The sequence below is a fragment of the Poeciliopsis prolifica genome, unplaced genomic scaffold (assembly GCF_027474105.1).
Source record: "Poeciliopsis prolifica strain line A6 unplaced genomic scaffold, Auburn_PproV2 SCAFFOLD008, whole genome shotgun sequence".
Classification (NCBI taxonomy): Eukaryota; Metazoa; Chordata; class Actinopteri; order Cyprinodontiformes; family Poeciliidae; genus Poeciliopsis; species Poeciliopsis prolifica.
The window spans coordinates 11,899,318-11,914,620 of NW_026562383.1; the positions used below are offsets into that span (position 1 = coordinate 11,899,318).

At 37.5% G+C, this 15,303-nt stretch overlaps 1 protein-coding gene across 1 annotated transcript; it reads right to left on the reverse strand.

Moving 5' to 3' along the window:
* Window positions 1-10,500: 10,500 nt before the first annotated feature.
* aire (autoimmune regulator) lies at window positions 10,501-15,021 on the reverse strand. Its single transcript, XM_055032659.1, has 13 exons — window positions 14,875-15,021; window positions 14,506-14,680; window positions 14,257-14,397; window positions 14,085-14,150; window positions 13,867-14,004; window positions 13,562-13,683; window positions 13,347-13,468; window positions 13,183-13,252; window positions 12,843-12,977; window positions 12,658-12,776; window positions 11,502-11,580; window positions 11,311-11,409; window positions 10,501-11,052 (listed from the first exon to the last, which is right to left on the reverse strand). The coding sequence occupies exons 1-13, from the start codon at window positions 15,019-15,021 to the stop codon at window positions 10,969-10,971; spliced, it is 1,497 nt and encodes a 498-aa protein (XP_054888634.1). The 3' UTR covers window positions 10,501-10,968.
* Window positions 15,022-15,303: the final 282 nt, after the last annotated feature.

Below are 15,303 nucleotides of genomic sequence, written 5' to 3' on the forward strand. Positions count from 1 at the left end.
TTACTTATTTACTTATTGTTAACAATATCTAATATAGTGAAAAGACAATAAATTGCCTGATGTCTGACTTGGTTAACTATAAGTCAAGCACCCAGTTGTGTGTTAAATAGTGAATTTAAAGCTAATAAACAGTCAACAGTATAGCATAAATGTTATTGCTGAAGTACGTTTTGCATGATTGTATTGACAGAAAGTAGACCCTCAAGTCAAGTTTTGTTTCAGCTTTGTTTTTTGACCAGCCTCTGTTTTTGGAAGACTGACTGCTTCTCAAATGTATCATCATTTTCTACAGATGCGGGCCAAAAACACTGCAACCTAATGTTTTTTATTTTTTTTCTAATTGTTTTTTTTAATATTCAATCTTACACACTAAGCATCAGTTGTCCAATTTATTAGTCAACTAAGTTTTAAATAATAGGTTCAATCACTATTTTTATACACATACTGTTGAAAACTTTTAAATATGCGGCAGATCTACTAAAGTTCTGTCAGATGAGTGCATATATCTTTTTCCTGAAGCTGCAGTAATCATGGCCAGGAACACATTATTTTTAGTCGTTACTCTAAAACTCCCAAAACAAAATTCTTGACTCACTGATTATCTCCCTGTCTTGCTTTCTGTCTGCTTCAGTAGATTTTGTTCAAGCCTTCAGACCCAGACACCGCATGAGTCTTCCATGAGTGTACGTGTCCCGAGACAGAAACTTTTAAAGCTTTCACAGGACAGGATGCTTGTTACAACGCTGAACCAGTGGGAAAGCTAGACGGGGGTCATCTGATAGGGTGGTATTGGTGAGGAATGTAACTGATATGAGTCAGAGAGAGTGCGATAGATTCCTCTCCTTGGATCTCACAACCCTGCTCTGCTTCCTTTTTCACACAAACACAATGGACAAAGGTGAGGTGTGCAGCGCTCTGGTGGTATCCGGTTCACAGGAAAATGCTGACAATAAGCTTCCCATGTCGTTGCAGTTTGGAATTGCTTACAGGGCTGATATTGGTTTTCATGTGAATTTATGTTGAAACAAGCATGAATTCCTTTTCAAACCTTGTACACTTGTACAAAGGAAATAAAATGGCATGCTGCTGCATGTCTTGGTGCAGAGAAGGAGGAATCTGCCGACGCTCCAGACAAACAGACATAATGCATGACTCAGATGAAGTAAATCTTCTGTTGCTAAAACAGATGTGGAGTCATATCTCATACATGTTTTAGTGCCCAAAATGTAATATGTTGTAATCTATTGTGAATGCCAGTTGCAATTTTCAGATACATTAGCAGCTCAGAATGCACTGCTTGTTTTGAAACAGAAGTCTATGAAAACCAGAGACATTAGTCATTACATATTTGCTAGAAGAGGTGGCATCAGTTTTCAGATCATTTGGGTTTGTTCCTCTTTTTCTAGGCATTTTGACAAAGGGTTCTGTACAAAAGAGAAGCATTTCCAAAATACTTGAATTTTAGCGTATGTCAATTTCCTAAGGAGATTAGGTGTGCGTCTTAAGCAATCCCCAGCTTTGTCTGTGTAACTGGAAATTCCTCATTTTGCTTACCTTTCATGATATTTGAGATCTTGCATTTTGCTTCACTGAACTCAGTGCTTTCAGCAGCTGGGATCAAGTGACATGGATAATAATTAACTGTGGCTTCAATTTCAAAAAAAGATGTAGAAAAGAAAAGCCTGGCCATTGCCTTCCTATGCAATTCTGCTCGATTCTTGTCTCCTTTCAGTGCTGCGTCTGCGATTTCTCCCATTGAGCTGGATTTTTCCTGTGGAATGTAAATCGGGCCAATCAGTGACCTGCACTGTTTACAATGGCAGTGGAGGAAGTTTTCAACCTATATTGGCCACGCTTCCAGATATCGACTTAACATTAATTATCGTCTTGTTCGGCTCAGTACTTCTCTCTTCGTCATGGGAATCGTTGTTTACATTTCCAGAAAGTTTCATAGTCAAACTGGTGCATTAAAAAGTGAAAGGATAAAATTTAAAACTTCAACAAAGTCCATGCAAGCTGTTTATTTCTTAATACCCAAGGGTCTAGATCCTCTGTACAAAGTAAAGTATAGCACAAGACAAAATAGTGTTTTAGTAAGCATACATTTCACAAGGATCAACATATCATACTGTTGGACTGAAAAAGGAAGCTCGACGGAGTGAGACTGCAAATTGTGAAAATTTGTGGCTTTAAGCCCATAATTTTAAACCATTGCAGGCAAAATGACACACCCTCAAACTGTGCTTGTAGTGTTTACTTTGGTATGTGACCAAGCTGAACCTCAGAACAATGAAAAATGAAATGTACAAAACCTTGAAGTCCTAAATGGTCTGAAAGATGTTCAACACCTGCTCTTGACTTGATAGGAATTTGGCTTCATTGAGAAATAACTAATTCACCTTCCTTGGCACATAAAATTTACATGTTTACAATACTATAGCAACTTGACTTTCCCTTTGAATAACAGCCCTGAGTGTCTAGCCTCTGATTTCAGGCGCATTACTCATAACGCTCTGGGGGCAAATAGCTGAGTGTTCCTGTAATAATGTTCTTCTTTCAATTTTTCCCTTTGCCTAATTTCTTCTGCCTCATTTTCTTAGATTCTTTCAGCCCACATATTTCTGTTAATAAAGTTTTATATGTATTTTCTTTGCCAAAGGTTACACTGCATGTAATATAGAACATAAAATTAAACAACAAAGCAACAAGTTTGTTAGATATTAAAAGTGAAGATTTTAATTACTCAGTTGATTTTAGTTGCTATCCAAATGCCATTAAAATATTTGGCATTTTTCTTTTGAATAATGAAACAATTTCTTCTCACTCTGAGATTTTAGCTTTGGGGTCCACTTGTAAAACCTGACATAGCTGCTACTTAGAGGTGTGAACAAATTTTTGCCTTGGAGACACCAGGTCTCCTCCAGTTGGCTGATGCAGAAAAAAGCAATGACACCCGTCCTGAAACATTCGTCCTGACCAGCAGCTGTATGTCGTCCTGGGAGGTCACCAGGATGCCAGTCATTCATTTGGACCTGGACTTGTTTGGGCCCCCACACTCGAACCCACACCCACACACACACATGCTCTCAGTAAATAGCAGTGCTCCTCTGCTGCTGAGGCTGCACATAACATGTGATCTGATGGCTGGCGTTGGCCTACGGCACTGTGGAAAGAAGGTGAGAGAGAGAGGAGCTCTGTGTCCGCATGCCTGCATTCGAGCTCAGCAGCTCTGAAAATGTACCAGGGGCTTTCCATTGGTCCAGAGGCAATGAAGAGAATGTGGCCTATGGCAGGAATCAGCAGTCAGTTATGAGCAATGAAGAGCTGAGCAGGTAGTTGATGGACATGGCTGCCTTGAAGGTGTTGAATGTGATGAAAAGATTGCATTTTTTTACGCTCTATTTGAGCTCTGTATTGAAAGGAAACTGCATATGCACATACATTACAGCTTTCATTAGACAGTGTTGGGCTTCATTAGACAGTGTTGGGCTTATTAGAAATTCAACGATTTTATTCTGAAGTACTGACAGTAAACAATCTCTAGTTTATTTATATTATGTAGGATCTCATACCAAGCATTACTTGGCGGTTAATAGCATTTCCATTTTTATTGTGCACTTTTGCCAAAAAAAGAAAATCTACTTTTTATTAGCATTTCTTAGATATGCCCTGCAAATGCCATTTTAAAAATTATTTTCATGTGTGTCCTTTTTTAAATCATGTATCCTGGTCTGGAGTGACAAAACCTGGAATCTTAACTTTTGATGGTACTTAAGAAAGACCATATTTCATAGAATAAATTCAAGTAAATAAAGAAAACAGTAAAATTATGTTTTTTTAATACATTACAATGTTTGGTCTATTTACTTTGCACATTAGAACAATATATCTTGATACTACAATATAAATACTTATTGAGTTATTAAATAAAACCCTTCACTTTTATATAATATAAAATTTTTATTGTAACAATGTGATGCAACATATTTAACATTTGAAAAAGACAATGATTTGCTTTTTATACATATACATAAAATACTGCTCTCTAAAATCAGTATTATGAAATACTGCTCTCTAAAACAATTTTCATAATAAAATAGTTAGACACATTCAAAATCTTGGATTTTATAGTGATTTCTAGTTAAACTGTTTTAACTCTGACAGGCAGCAGTTATTGCCCCATGTCGCACTTTCAGGACAAGTATAAAGCAATTTGCAGCTTTTTTGCAGCTTATTCATCTACTTACTGACAGACTTTTGTGTAAATCAAACGATTTATAAAATAGTTGACTGGAAAAAAGTCTTTATGACTTCCAGCTCTGTTGTTGCCCCATCAAGTTGCAATGATTCAGCTGTGAGATATGTAAATGGTTTCAGCTGAAGTCTGACACAGACTTGGTATTGTGTAAACTAATAAAAGCCCATTGTTTTATTTTATACAAAATAGTTTTATTTTTAGTGTCGGGACAGAAACCAAAGGGAAAATATCTAATCTGTGGTTATTTAAGTCGTTGATAATATGAAATGGACGGGCAAAGAAGTAATTTCTGTGAAGCCAATGAAAAGTCATATTGTGCTCTGACCCAGTTAGATGAAACTGTCTGTAGAACTGCTGCGCTTGCACTGTGTACTTGATATTATTGGAAAACAAGCAGAATCAGTAACACATTTCTAGTGCTGGCTTGCTGCTGTTACATGTGCTTCCGTTCCGTTATCTCCACGTTTACACTCTGTCAGTAATCTGAAGCCATCTTACATAACTATTTAGACAAAACTACATTGTAATCTGTACAAAAAAATGTTAAAAATGTAAACAAGATTATTTTAAAGATCAGTGCACGGAAACCTAATGCTTTGGTCTCCAAACCTGCAACTTATGTGTATCTACAACCAATGAGAGAAACAGATATTTATCCTTACTATTGACTGACTAGTTTATAAAAATGTGGCTTTGAGATCTTATTCACATCTTTTGACAAGAAGATGGGAAACAGCTTTCTGAATTGTAGACTTCTCCATCAACTTCTCAGGTTGCCGTCTTCAAACGTTCTCTGAAGCCTCTGCTATAGTTGGTTTCATCACAGAACTTTATGGACTGGTGCCAGCAGAACCACCTCCCGTTAAACGCAGCTAAAACCAAGGAACTGGAGGTGCCTTTTCTCAGGCGCAGACCCACAAAACTGGCACCAGAAGGTGAAACAATGCATATATTTTTAAAAATATATCTAGATATATATATTGAGATTGCCTTACCATCTGGTGGTGGTTTGGTGGGTCACATATATAAGAAAGTATATAAAAAAGTATGTATATGTGTGTGTAGATTTAGACATATTTACAATGTCTGAATTAACCTATCCAGATACACATTACTTATTTGAACATTACTAATTTGAATATGGTATATTTTAATAACTGCATATGTGAATTTCTCCTTTCTTTATGGTCTTTTATTCTTATGTTTATATATTTCTACTTTTGTGGGCATATGCATTGTTCTACTTGTATTAACTTGCTGCTTTTGACACCTGCCTTTTCCCACTATTCTATTTTAGCACTGGGACTCATTTGCCAACTATAGAAAGACTTAGGGTGAAACATTATATGCCGATAACTTACTCAAGGTCAGTAGGAGCAAATTTTTTTTTCTCAAAATTTGTTGAACTTATATTACAGGTAAAATTAATGATGAATTAAGTGGAAGTGGAAAAAAAAGAGCCAGGTAAAATTTGTAATGCTGTGTATCCTATATTTGCTTTCATGCACTTTTCACACAACCAACAGTTGTGATCACAGGAAACACTGTTAGCACTGTAGTCCCAAAGCAGGAATGCAAACACCCGGCAAGCTCTTCCAAGAATCCCCCAGTTGAGGACTTTTCTGGAATGTCCTAACAAGCCTTCCCTGCCGTGTTTACAGTTTCATACCAATGGCAACCCTGCAATCTGTCTTGCCAGCATGTCATTATCTGAACTTCTCAAGAGGAAACACAGGGGAGCAGTTGGATGAGATTTCTCCTCTATAAACAGGTTCAGGCTATTTCAAAGCTGACCATGTGACTCTATGCAGAGCAAGTAACAGATAAAATCAGGCCACTGCTACTGCTGTAATTGGGTTTTGTGTACATTGTTACCTATCACTTTAAATTAGGAAGATGTTTGTTGAACTAAATAATTTACTTAGTTTGGGGGATGACAGAAGAAGCAGCTACACTGTGAAAAGTGCAACATTTGCAGTAGGAAGAAAAAAGTGCTTTGACAGAGTGGAAAAAGTCTGAAACAAGACTGAAATTGAGTCTTTTTATGGACTGTTAAAGTTTTTCAGACCCAACTAAACACAACATTCTGATGAAATTCATTGAATTCTTAAAGAAAAATAAGATCTCAGACCTTTCCAACTTCAGATCGCTCTTATATAACCCAGGAATGTTGGCACCGGACCATCTCACTAAATCAAGCAAAGGAGCAAAGGTTCAGAAAAAAAACCCATTCATTTCAATCCCACAGGCATCCAGCAAAGTCTTACAGTGCTTCTAAAGTTTATGTAAACAAGTATTTTCTAAATCATGGCAACAAAGAATGTATTTATGTTGAAAACAAATTTCAAAGATGGAATTATCTGAAAGTCACAGAAGCTTCGTTAAGAACAATAAGTCAGCTTTTGACTCATTGGATCTGGTTGAATGAACATGTTCACTATTCAGACCTTTCCAACTCATTTTGATCCAAGTAAAGAAAATGGTACATTGCCTCTACATGTTCAAGTACTCCATACATTCAAGCATTATGCGTCATTTGCCTTCACATGCATATTTAAACTTGAGTATGATGCAACCTATACAACTATAACAGCCTCAAAACTATATGAGGTAGCTATACATCTGTTTTTCTCCTTTTGAGAGAAAGACAGGTGTGGCTCACTGTCACACCTTATGCTCCAAAGAAACACAAAGTTATGTGTTACGAGTTAAAATATCCCAGACTCTCTGATCGACAAAAAAAAAAGTGAAGTATATATTCAATAAAAAACTTCAGAAGTGTTGAAGGTTTCTCCCCTGAATGAATGTCCTTAGTTTAAAGGTTGGGATTTTCCAAAAATAAGTATTCTTCTCAAAATAGAGATTAAAGATCATAAGTTTGTTTGACTCATAAATTCATTCAGTGTCTCAAACTTGTGGCATTTCCTGCTTTGCAGCTTCACACCAACAGTGCTGTGGGACCCTCACAGACTACTTCCTGTCCTCAACAATACTATTGACAAAGAGTGAAAGCACCTTTGCCAATAAGTCCTGTACTATATTTCAATACTTGAGACCATACCAGCCTCTGCCTCTATTCAGGGAACTGTCTTTGAAAAAAATGTGGAGGGAGTTGAGACAAAATGACTAAAAGACTTCTGAAACATGGGAAATATATAAAAATTCCCTTCTCACCCACCACGGGTGGTTCTTATCCTCTGAGCTCGGGTCCTCTACCAGAGGCCTGGGAGCTTGAGGGTTCTGCGCAGTATCTTGGCTGTGCCAAGGACTGCACATTTCTGGACTGAAATGTATTTTGTATTGAAATGTATTTTATATATATATATATATATATATATATATATATATATATATATATATATATATATATAATATATTTTTTTTTTTTTTTTTTTTTTTTTTTTTTTAGGAGTATCCGGTTTTGTGGCCAGCACCATAGTAACAGGATGTATGTTTAAGGAACATGACCCTGTGACTTCACACCGACTGACAAAGGAACAAAACACTGTAGATATCTGTCTTACTGTTATTCTTAGGGGTTTCACAGCTTCTCGCTTGCTGTCCAAACATAAAAACTCTGAGAAACGTGGGCACATACTTTTAAAACAATTTACATTTTGTCACCACTGATGAATCGGTCAGATAAAATGTAGGTCAGGTCAAGAGGAGGAGCTCTCCAACTGTTAAAATAATGAGACGATACATTAGTGAGAGAAAATGACTCCCAGCTCAGTTAGCCTGCATTCCTCATTAGACATCATGAATGAATGCAATGGAAATATTTTGACTGGAGAGTGGAGATTATGCAACAAAGGTGATGAACCACAATTTAGACTACAATGCAGTATTATTCAGCACATATCATTTGTATAAGATCCAGATAAAGGATATAGTTTTATGCCATAAGAAAAATAAGGGAAGTACAAATACTTCTCCTTTTGAGAGACATAAATGTAATTTTTATTATGAGGCTACAATTAATATCAACAAATTGTTATGAGCCATTAACCCTCCCATAAATCGTCATCATTATCACTGGCTATTAACCAAGCCCATTCTTTCACAGTAAAACATTGCTGTAGTCAGTTGCTCACATACTGATGTTTTCTCCAATTCATTGTAAGCGATAAAAGCTTTTACCAAGATCCAAGTCTCAGACCAGAAGTTCAAGTCTACTGGAGTAGGAGGAGTCTTACTTGAGTCAACATCTCAAACTTTGTTAACCAGTTCATTAGTTTAACATTAATAAAATTTGTGTTTTAGTTATCACTCCCTCTGAGGTCAACAGTTCATTGCAGTGCCCAGGAGAGATTACGACAAGGTGTTCAATCAAAACACAAAAAGAGGAACAGGGGATGACTGCAAAGATCTGAGTTCACTTCTGGGTGAATGTGGGTCTAGTGTAGAAATGCATCAATTTCTACACTAGCGCTATCTTCACAAGTGCTATCTCAAGTTAGCTCATTCGCAACATACAAGGACCCTTATTGGTCAAACAACAATGTGCTGAAATGAACAAAACTGAGACAGAAAACAAAGATAACTGAGGTATGACAACAACTAAGTTCATTCAAAAATAAATCCCTTAAGCTTCTTCACTTCAGTCATTTCTGGGGGGGTTTTATATGCAGGATTGCTCCCTTTGTTCTGAAAAAATCTGGGTAATTCCCACTTCACTTCACTATCAACACAAACATTGTTTGTCAGAGGAAATACTTCCTCTTACAATACAGCAATGCTTGCTTCACAGTGTTGAAACAGTGAAATCCAGGAGATGGTGCTTTGTTGTATTTGTCAGATGGGAGCCACCTTGCGGTGTGAAACTATTTGGTCTTTTTTGCTTAAGTAAAGAAAGCAGCTTTTGTGTTTTATTAGTTTGCATAATAAGCATGTGTTTACGACTTAAATTAAATTGATTACAGTATTTGATTTGCGTGAATGGATAGACGACCTGAAGACTGAAAAAGTGCTTTATCACATGAATCAATCTGAAGTTACTTTGCATAAAATTTATGTTATGAAAAGCTAATTTTCTGCCCTCTTTGTTTTTGTGTGATGCTGGCTTTCCCACGAAAGCCATAGTTTCAGAAGATGCTGCATGAGCAATTTGATATGAATGTGCTGACAAACAAACAAATCTGCACATGTGTAAAGGCGCAGCACCAAGCACATTAATCATCCTCTGTTTTGAGCCTGAAGGTACTGGGAGCCATGGAAACCAAATACCAAGAGGAGAAAAATCTTGGTGCTTCTTGTCCAAGTTTCATCCCACTGGCGGTCGTACTAAACCTCACGAATCGCATGACAATAACAACATTCCTCATCTATGTGATATAGTCCAGCAGGAATTCCTGTTAAACAGAGGATTTTCTCAGGGCAAATACTTCACTGGATTAAAAACATCTGGTGTACCGTGCAAATCTGAAACAGAAATAATGTTAAAAACCTTGGAAGTTTTTATTGTTTTCCTTACCACATCGATGCATGTGGTAAGTGTTGGTCTGCGTTTAGTAGTTTGTGCAGAACTACCTGATAGTGTTGAGAGTAGAGATTGTGTTGTCAGGATGTCGACAGACTGAAAGAACTTGCAGCATTTAGGGATCTTTTAGGTAACAAAAGCAAACAGAAAACAAAGATAAAAGTTTTTATAAAATTCTAACTGCGGTAGTTGCACTCGCGGTTCAAAGTCCATTGCCAGTACGTCTGTGTGAGTTTTGACCCTCATTGCATTGATACTACAGAGAAACCCTGGAAGCACTTGTCAATATGTGCTGGGTTGAAGCCTGGGTCAGAGAGAACCAACAAAGTGTCTATATCTTTCAAACATTGCTGAAATAACTTTGCCATACTGGATTGGACATTGCAAGAAAATATGTATTTTCTCAATCAAAGCAACAATCATCAGATTTGATGAAACCAAACTTTAATATTTTACTCTTGCAAAATGCTGTGTGTAAATAAAAACTAAAACTGCATCATCTTGAACACACCATTCCTCGATGGCAATATTATACCATGAGAATTATTTTTCTTCAGAAGGGATGGGGAAAGCTGGCCATGTTTGGATGGGAACATAGATGGTGCAACATGCAGGCCAAGCCCAGAGGTTGGCCTGTATGTCAATCTCTAGGAGTGACATGCAATTCTAGATATTGTATGTCTGGGTTATAAAAAACTTTCAGCAGCACAAGAAACTTAAACATATTGCCTGAGACACAGTGTTTTAGATCAAAGCACTTTAATGTGTTTAAGTGGCAGAGTCAAAATCCAAAAATAAATCAAACTGGGTCTCTAGAAAACTTTGAAAGCTTATTTTCAAAGGTCTTCTCCATCCAATTGGAGTGTCTGATCTGAGACACTTTGCAAATATCTTACTTCCACTTCACGATTCTGCAATACTAAGTCACACCAGATTCTTTTAAATGCATTCAGGTTTCTGGTAAGATGACAAAAATTTGCTAAGGTTCAAAGTTTTTTCAAAGGTCATATAATCAGGGATCATTGGGACAAGTATAGAAAACACACAGAGAAAAGTGGGAGGGGCAAAAATTATTAAACAATTTAAAATTAAACTGCCAATTCTAACATTTATTTCCATATTAAAGTGGGAGAGAGACTGTAACTTTTGAGTGACTATGCTGTCTGAATTCAATCATCCGGGGGTCAATTTATCATTCCTGTTTTTAAAACTCAGAGTGCATAATTGTGTTTCACTTGTAGCATCCCTGAGAGTCTGGAAGCGGTCTAGAGATGTTGTGGAAGGCCCACTGCAACAGGCCGTCAATTGAGTTCTGCTGCCATAGAAAGAGCGGAAGAAAAAGAAAGATGAGATTTTACGAGCACATATCCAGTTGACATTTCCAAATGATGTATTCTTCAAGATTAACTGAACTGAATGGCAAATGGAGCCAGTTAATACCCGAGTCCAACATTCATCCTTAATCAATACATTTGTTATGTAAATAATAAATTATTACTAAAGCTAAAGTCAAATCACAGTATTCTTAAAGTACAGCAGAAATAAAGCATCATTTGGTATGTACCACGCTTACATCTCCCAAGATGGAGTCCAGTTCATCCTTATTGACGACTGGTTCAGAGAAGGAAGTGCTCTGATCTTGACTGAATGAGTTCTGGACTGAAGGTGCAAGCTAAACAAACCAGAAAGAGTACAACGATTACAGTGCAGCATGTGTAGGCTTTTCTTCTCTTTTGTTTCTGTTGTAAAGGTCTGTAGACACACCTGCATGCCTCTGGGCTCAGTTTCTTTCTCTGCAGAGTTGCCCCATGGTCTAGAACAGGACAAGCAGACAGATCTTCCCCTTTGAAGAGCACACACACATTGCAGTGACTCAGACTGAAGTGTATCAGGTTTCCTTCGATCAATGTGTAATTTGAGCATTGCAGACAGGGAGCTTCAAACTGTTCTGAATCATCAAGCTAAACACAGTTCCAAAATTATGACACATTTTGTACATCAAGGTCTATGGTTCATATGATTTGATTGATGTTAACTTTAAAATTAAGGCCAATATCAAAAAGGTAGTGCAACAAACGTATAGGACATCCATCTTTCATTTATAATTAACATCATTTTCTGAAAGTACTGACCCTGAGTTACTGCTGAAAAACGCCATTTGTAATCCATTAGCCAGCACTTGGGAATTGACTCTACAAACACACTCTTAATGCAATACTGGTATGGCTGATCAATACTAGCCTGAAAGAGAGGGAGCTCCAAGAAATTTGCTCTGCACAGTATCGATCAATGGTTCAGTAAAATTAGGGACACAATCCCATTATGGGGCACGAATCACCAAATAAGGGATCTGAATGTGGAACCAGGAATCAAAAGAACATTTAGATATTATTGCTATTAGTGTATTTTGGCTTTAGTTATGCTATGCAGCACTCTATGGTAATATCTCATACTGAAAATATAAATTAATCCAAACATTCATTTGGAGACATTTAAACAGAAGGGACTCGTGTTATTACATTGTTTTAAATAAAATCTTGGGTGCCACACTGACTGGCCCCTGCAATCGTTTCTAAAAGAAGCATTTCTGAAACATATTTACTTTCAGTACACAAACATGACTGCAGACCTTCAATTAATTTTCTAAGATGTCCTGTTTTCCTTTACAATTCAATAACATATGATACAGACCGATGTTTTTGTTGTTCCATATTTAAAGCAAAGATTTAAATTAATGGTAACTTAAATGGTAACTTAATGGTATTAAAGCAAAGCTTTGCAACAACTTTGCTTTAAGTTGTTGCAAAACTTAAAGCAAAGTAAGAAGAATTTCAAGGCTCTGTACATCCTAATAACTTTTGTAATTTTAAATCCGACATATTTCTCATGTCACTGATAAAAAAAAAAATGGTTGTCTTACTTGGAAAAGTGGCAATGTGCATGAAAATGCTTTAAACACTGAAGGCAGTGAGTCAGATCTCCTCCAAGGTGACAGACGCCGCACACCTCCCTCAGGGACACCATCTCTCCACCTGAGCACTGGACACACAGTTCACTTTTATAACAAGCAAGAAGCAGCAGAAAAGCTAAAGTAAAACTCCTCACCTGGTGTTTGCCATTCGATGCTTTGATAGAGGCCGTGACACTCGTGAGGGAGGATGATAAAGTGGGGTAGAAAGAGTTGTCTAAGATGGAGTTGGTGGTGTTTATGCTGGTTTGCTGAGGCTGAGTGGGGAGAACCTGAATTGAAGAACAGAGCATTGCCTTTAAGTAAAGCACTAAATTAAAGTGAATACTTACAGACTGACAGAATCGTGATTTTGGAATATGATAAATATAATCATCGTCAACGATGAAAAATAATCCCTTATTCATATAAAGTCTACTATATTCTTTTCAGACAGTGTTAAATGTTATATTACAACGAAAGGCTTTATATACACACCTGGACAAGCTGGAGAGCATTTTCTTGTTTCACTCTAAGCCCATAGCACCACTCACACTGCCAAGAGCCACTGTTAATTACAAAACGCATTTTACTTTTGAAATACTTTAGTCAAATGCCTATTATCTAAAAGCTTCTCTACATTTATCTCTGTAACTATTTACCTGGGTATGGAAGTGAGTGGAGGGTTGAGGCAGGTCAGATGAAAGGCTCGAGGACAACCGTCACAGCAAATCAACTCCCCTCCATCCTTACACAGCGCGCACTCATCATCATTAGAGTGTATCTGTGCACACCCACAAACACACACAGCTGAGATCAGATGAGAAATAACACGGCACCGTTCATTTAAGCACCACTGACAACATTGATGCCTCACTGTTATTGTGTTTGCCTCCCCCTGGTGGGTAAACCTGGCACTCGCAGACTTTTCGTGGGACTTCTCTGCTAAACTGTACGAGTGAAAACCTTCAGCACCTTTGATGCACTTTCGGATGGAGCCTGTTTCAAGACAGCACTGTTTGCCTCAAATATCTTCTCATGTAGACAGAACAAAAACAGAACATCTTGCTACCAATTTCTCACAGAAAAAAACCCAAACATGTTACCACATGGTAATGTATCCCAAAGCTATTAAGCAGTTTAATCAAAGTTCAAAAAGTTTAAAAAGTTTCAATGTTTTACCATCCAGTGCAGTACACTCCTGTTTGATTTGTATGTTTTCTTTTTTATCCTGGCAGAATTGAAGATCCGAAGAGGAGGAAGATGAAGAAGAGGAAAGAGCTGTGCCTCTTTGACTGGAGGAAGATACCATCTGCAGACCTGTAGCAGAATTCTGATATATTTCTGACATCAAATAAATGCGACACAAGTTCATTTAAATCAAGAATATATTGTATTACTGTTTCCAGAAGGTAGTTGCAGTGCTCGCGCTTCGCTCTTCACTCTGTACAACTTGACTTTACTCACTGGTACAAGATTAGAAAATCTAAGTTACGGTAAGCTAAATTTGACAAGAAACTTACTGGAAAAATGCTGTTGGATTGAAAACTGATTGGAAGAAAGTAAGATGACCTGTTCCATCGCTTGTCTTAGCATGATACTCTGAATGCTGAACATTTGTTCCCTTGTCCTCATGGCTCCTCTTCTTGCTGTGAGAAACTTTTACTCCTCCATAAGATCTGTTTTCAGCTTTGGAACGTGGAGCATTTGGTCCTAAACAGACAGAATCAGCAGAATGACCGAAACGGTCAAAGTCAAATGAGGTCAAGGCAAGACTTTTATAAGAAGGAAATGTTTTCAAGAAAATTGGACTTCACAGACTATTATTCAGGTTAGCGAGAAGCGCCTTTAGCTTGGGGTAGCTGTCCATGTTGTAGTCCTTGGACAGGTTGCTCCAGAAAGCCTGGAGAGTTGACCTGCTCTGCTCCAACAGCCACGAAAGAAGGGAGTACATGGCTTTGTGAATCCCCTCGCTCCCTTCCTTCTTAAGAGTATCCTGGAGAAAACAAAATGCTCTAATTTGTGTGTTTCAAAACACTGCATGTCAGATGTACAGATTCATGTGACGGATAGAGCTGTCCCGCGAAAATCTAAATCAAACAACTGAATGCAGTTATCCACAAACATAGATATGTTTTTAAAGAATTTCACCTCTAAATAAAAGTTTGGACATATATTCCTGTTGCTTACCTGCAACTGTTGTTCTGTGATTATGTTTTTGTCTGCCAAGCCATACACAATAGGAAAAGGGTCATCCACCGCCATCGCTATGTCAGTACGCAGCTCGCGCAGCAGAGAGCGAAGGTTGGCGTCTCTGAACACCTCCACTCTGGACATGATCTGCTTCAAGTGAAAACGAGAACTTCAATGAGGAGCCGACCAGGCCTGAGATTGTACATTCACCCTTCTGGAGGAGGTGTGTCCTACTCAAGTAATGAAATTTTGACAGGTGCGCCATTCAAGAACACCAGGAAATATTATGTATTGTAGACAGTTTTCCATTTTCCTGTAAAAGTATGTTTAATTTCTGTATTTGATACACATTTATTTTTCACAGTTGAAATAAAATTGACATCCTTATGAGACCACAGACCTGATGTACCAGAAGACCATTCCACA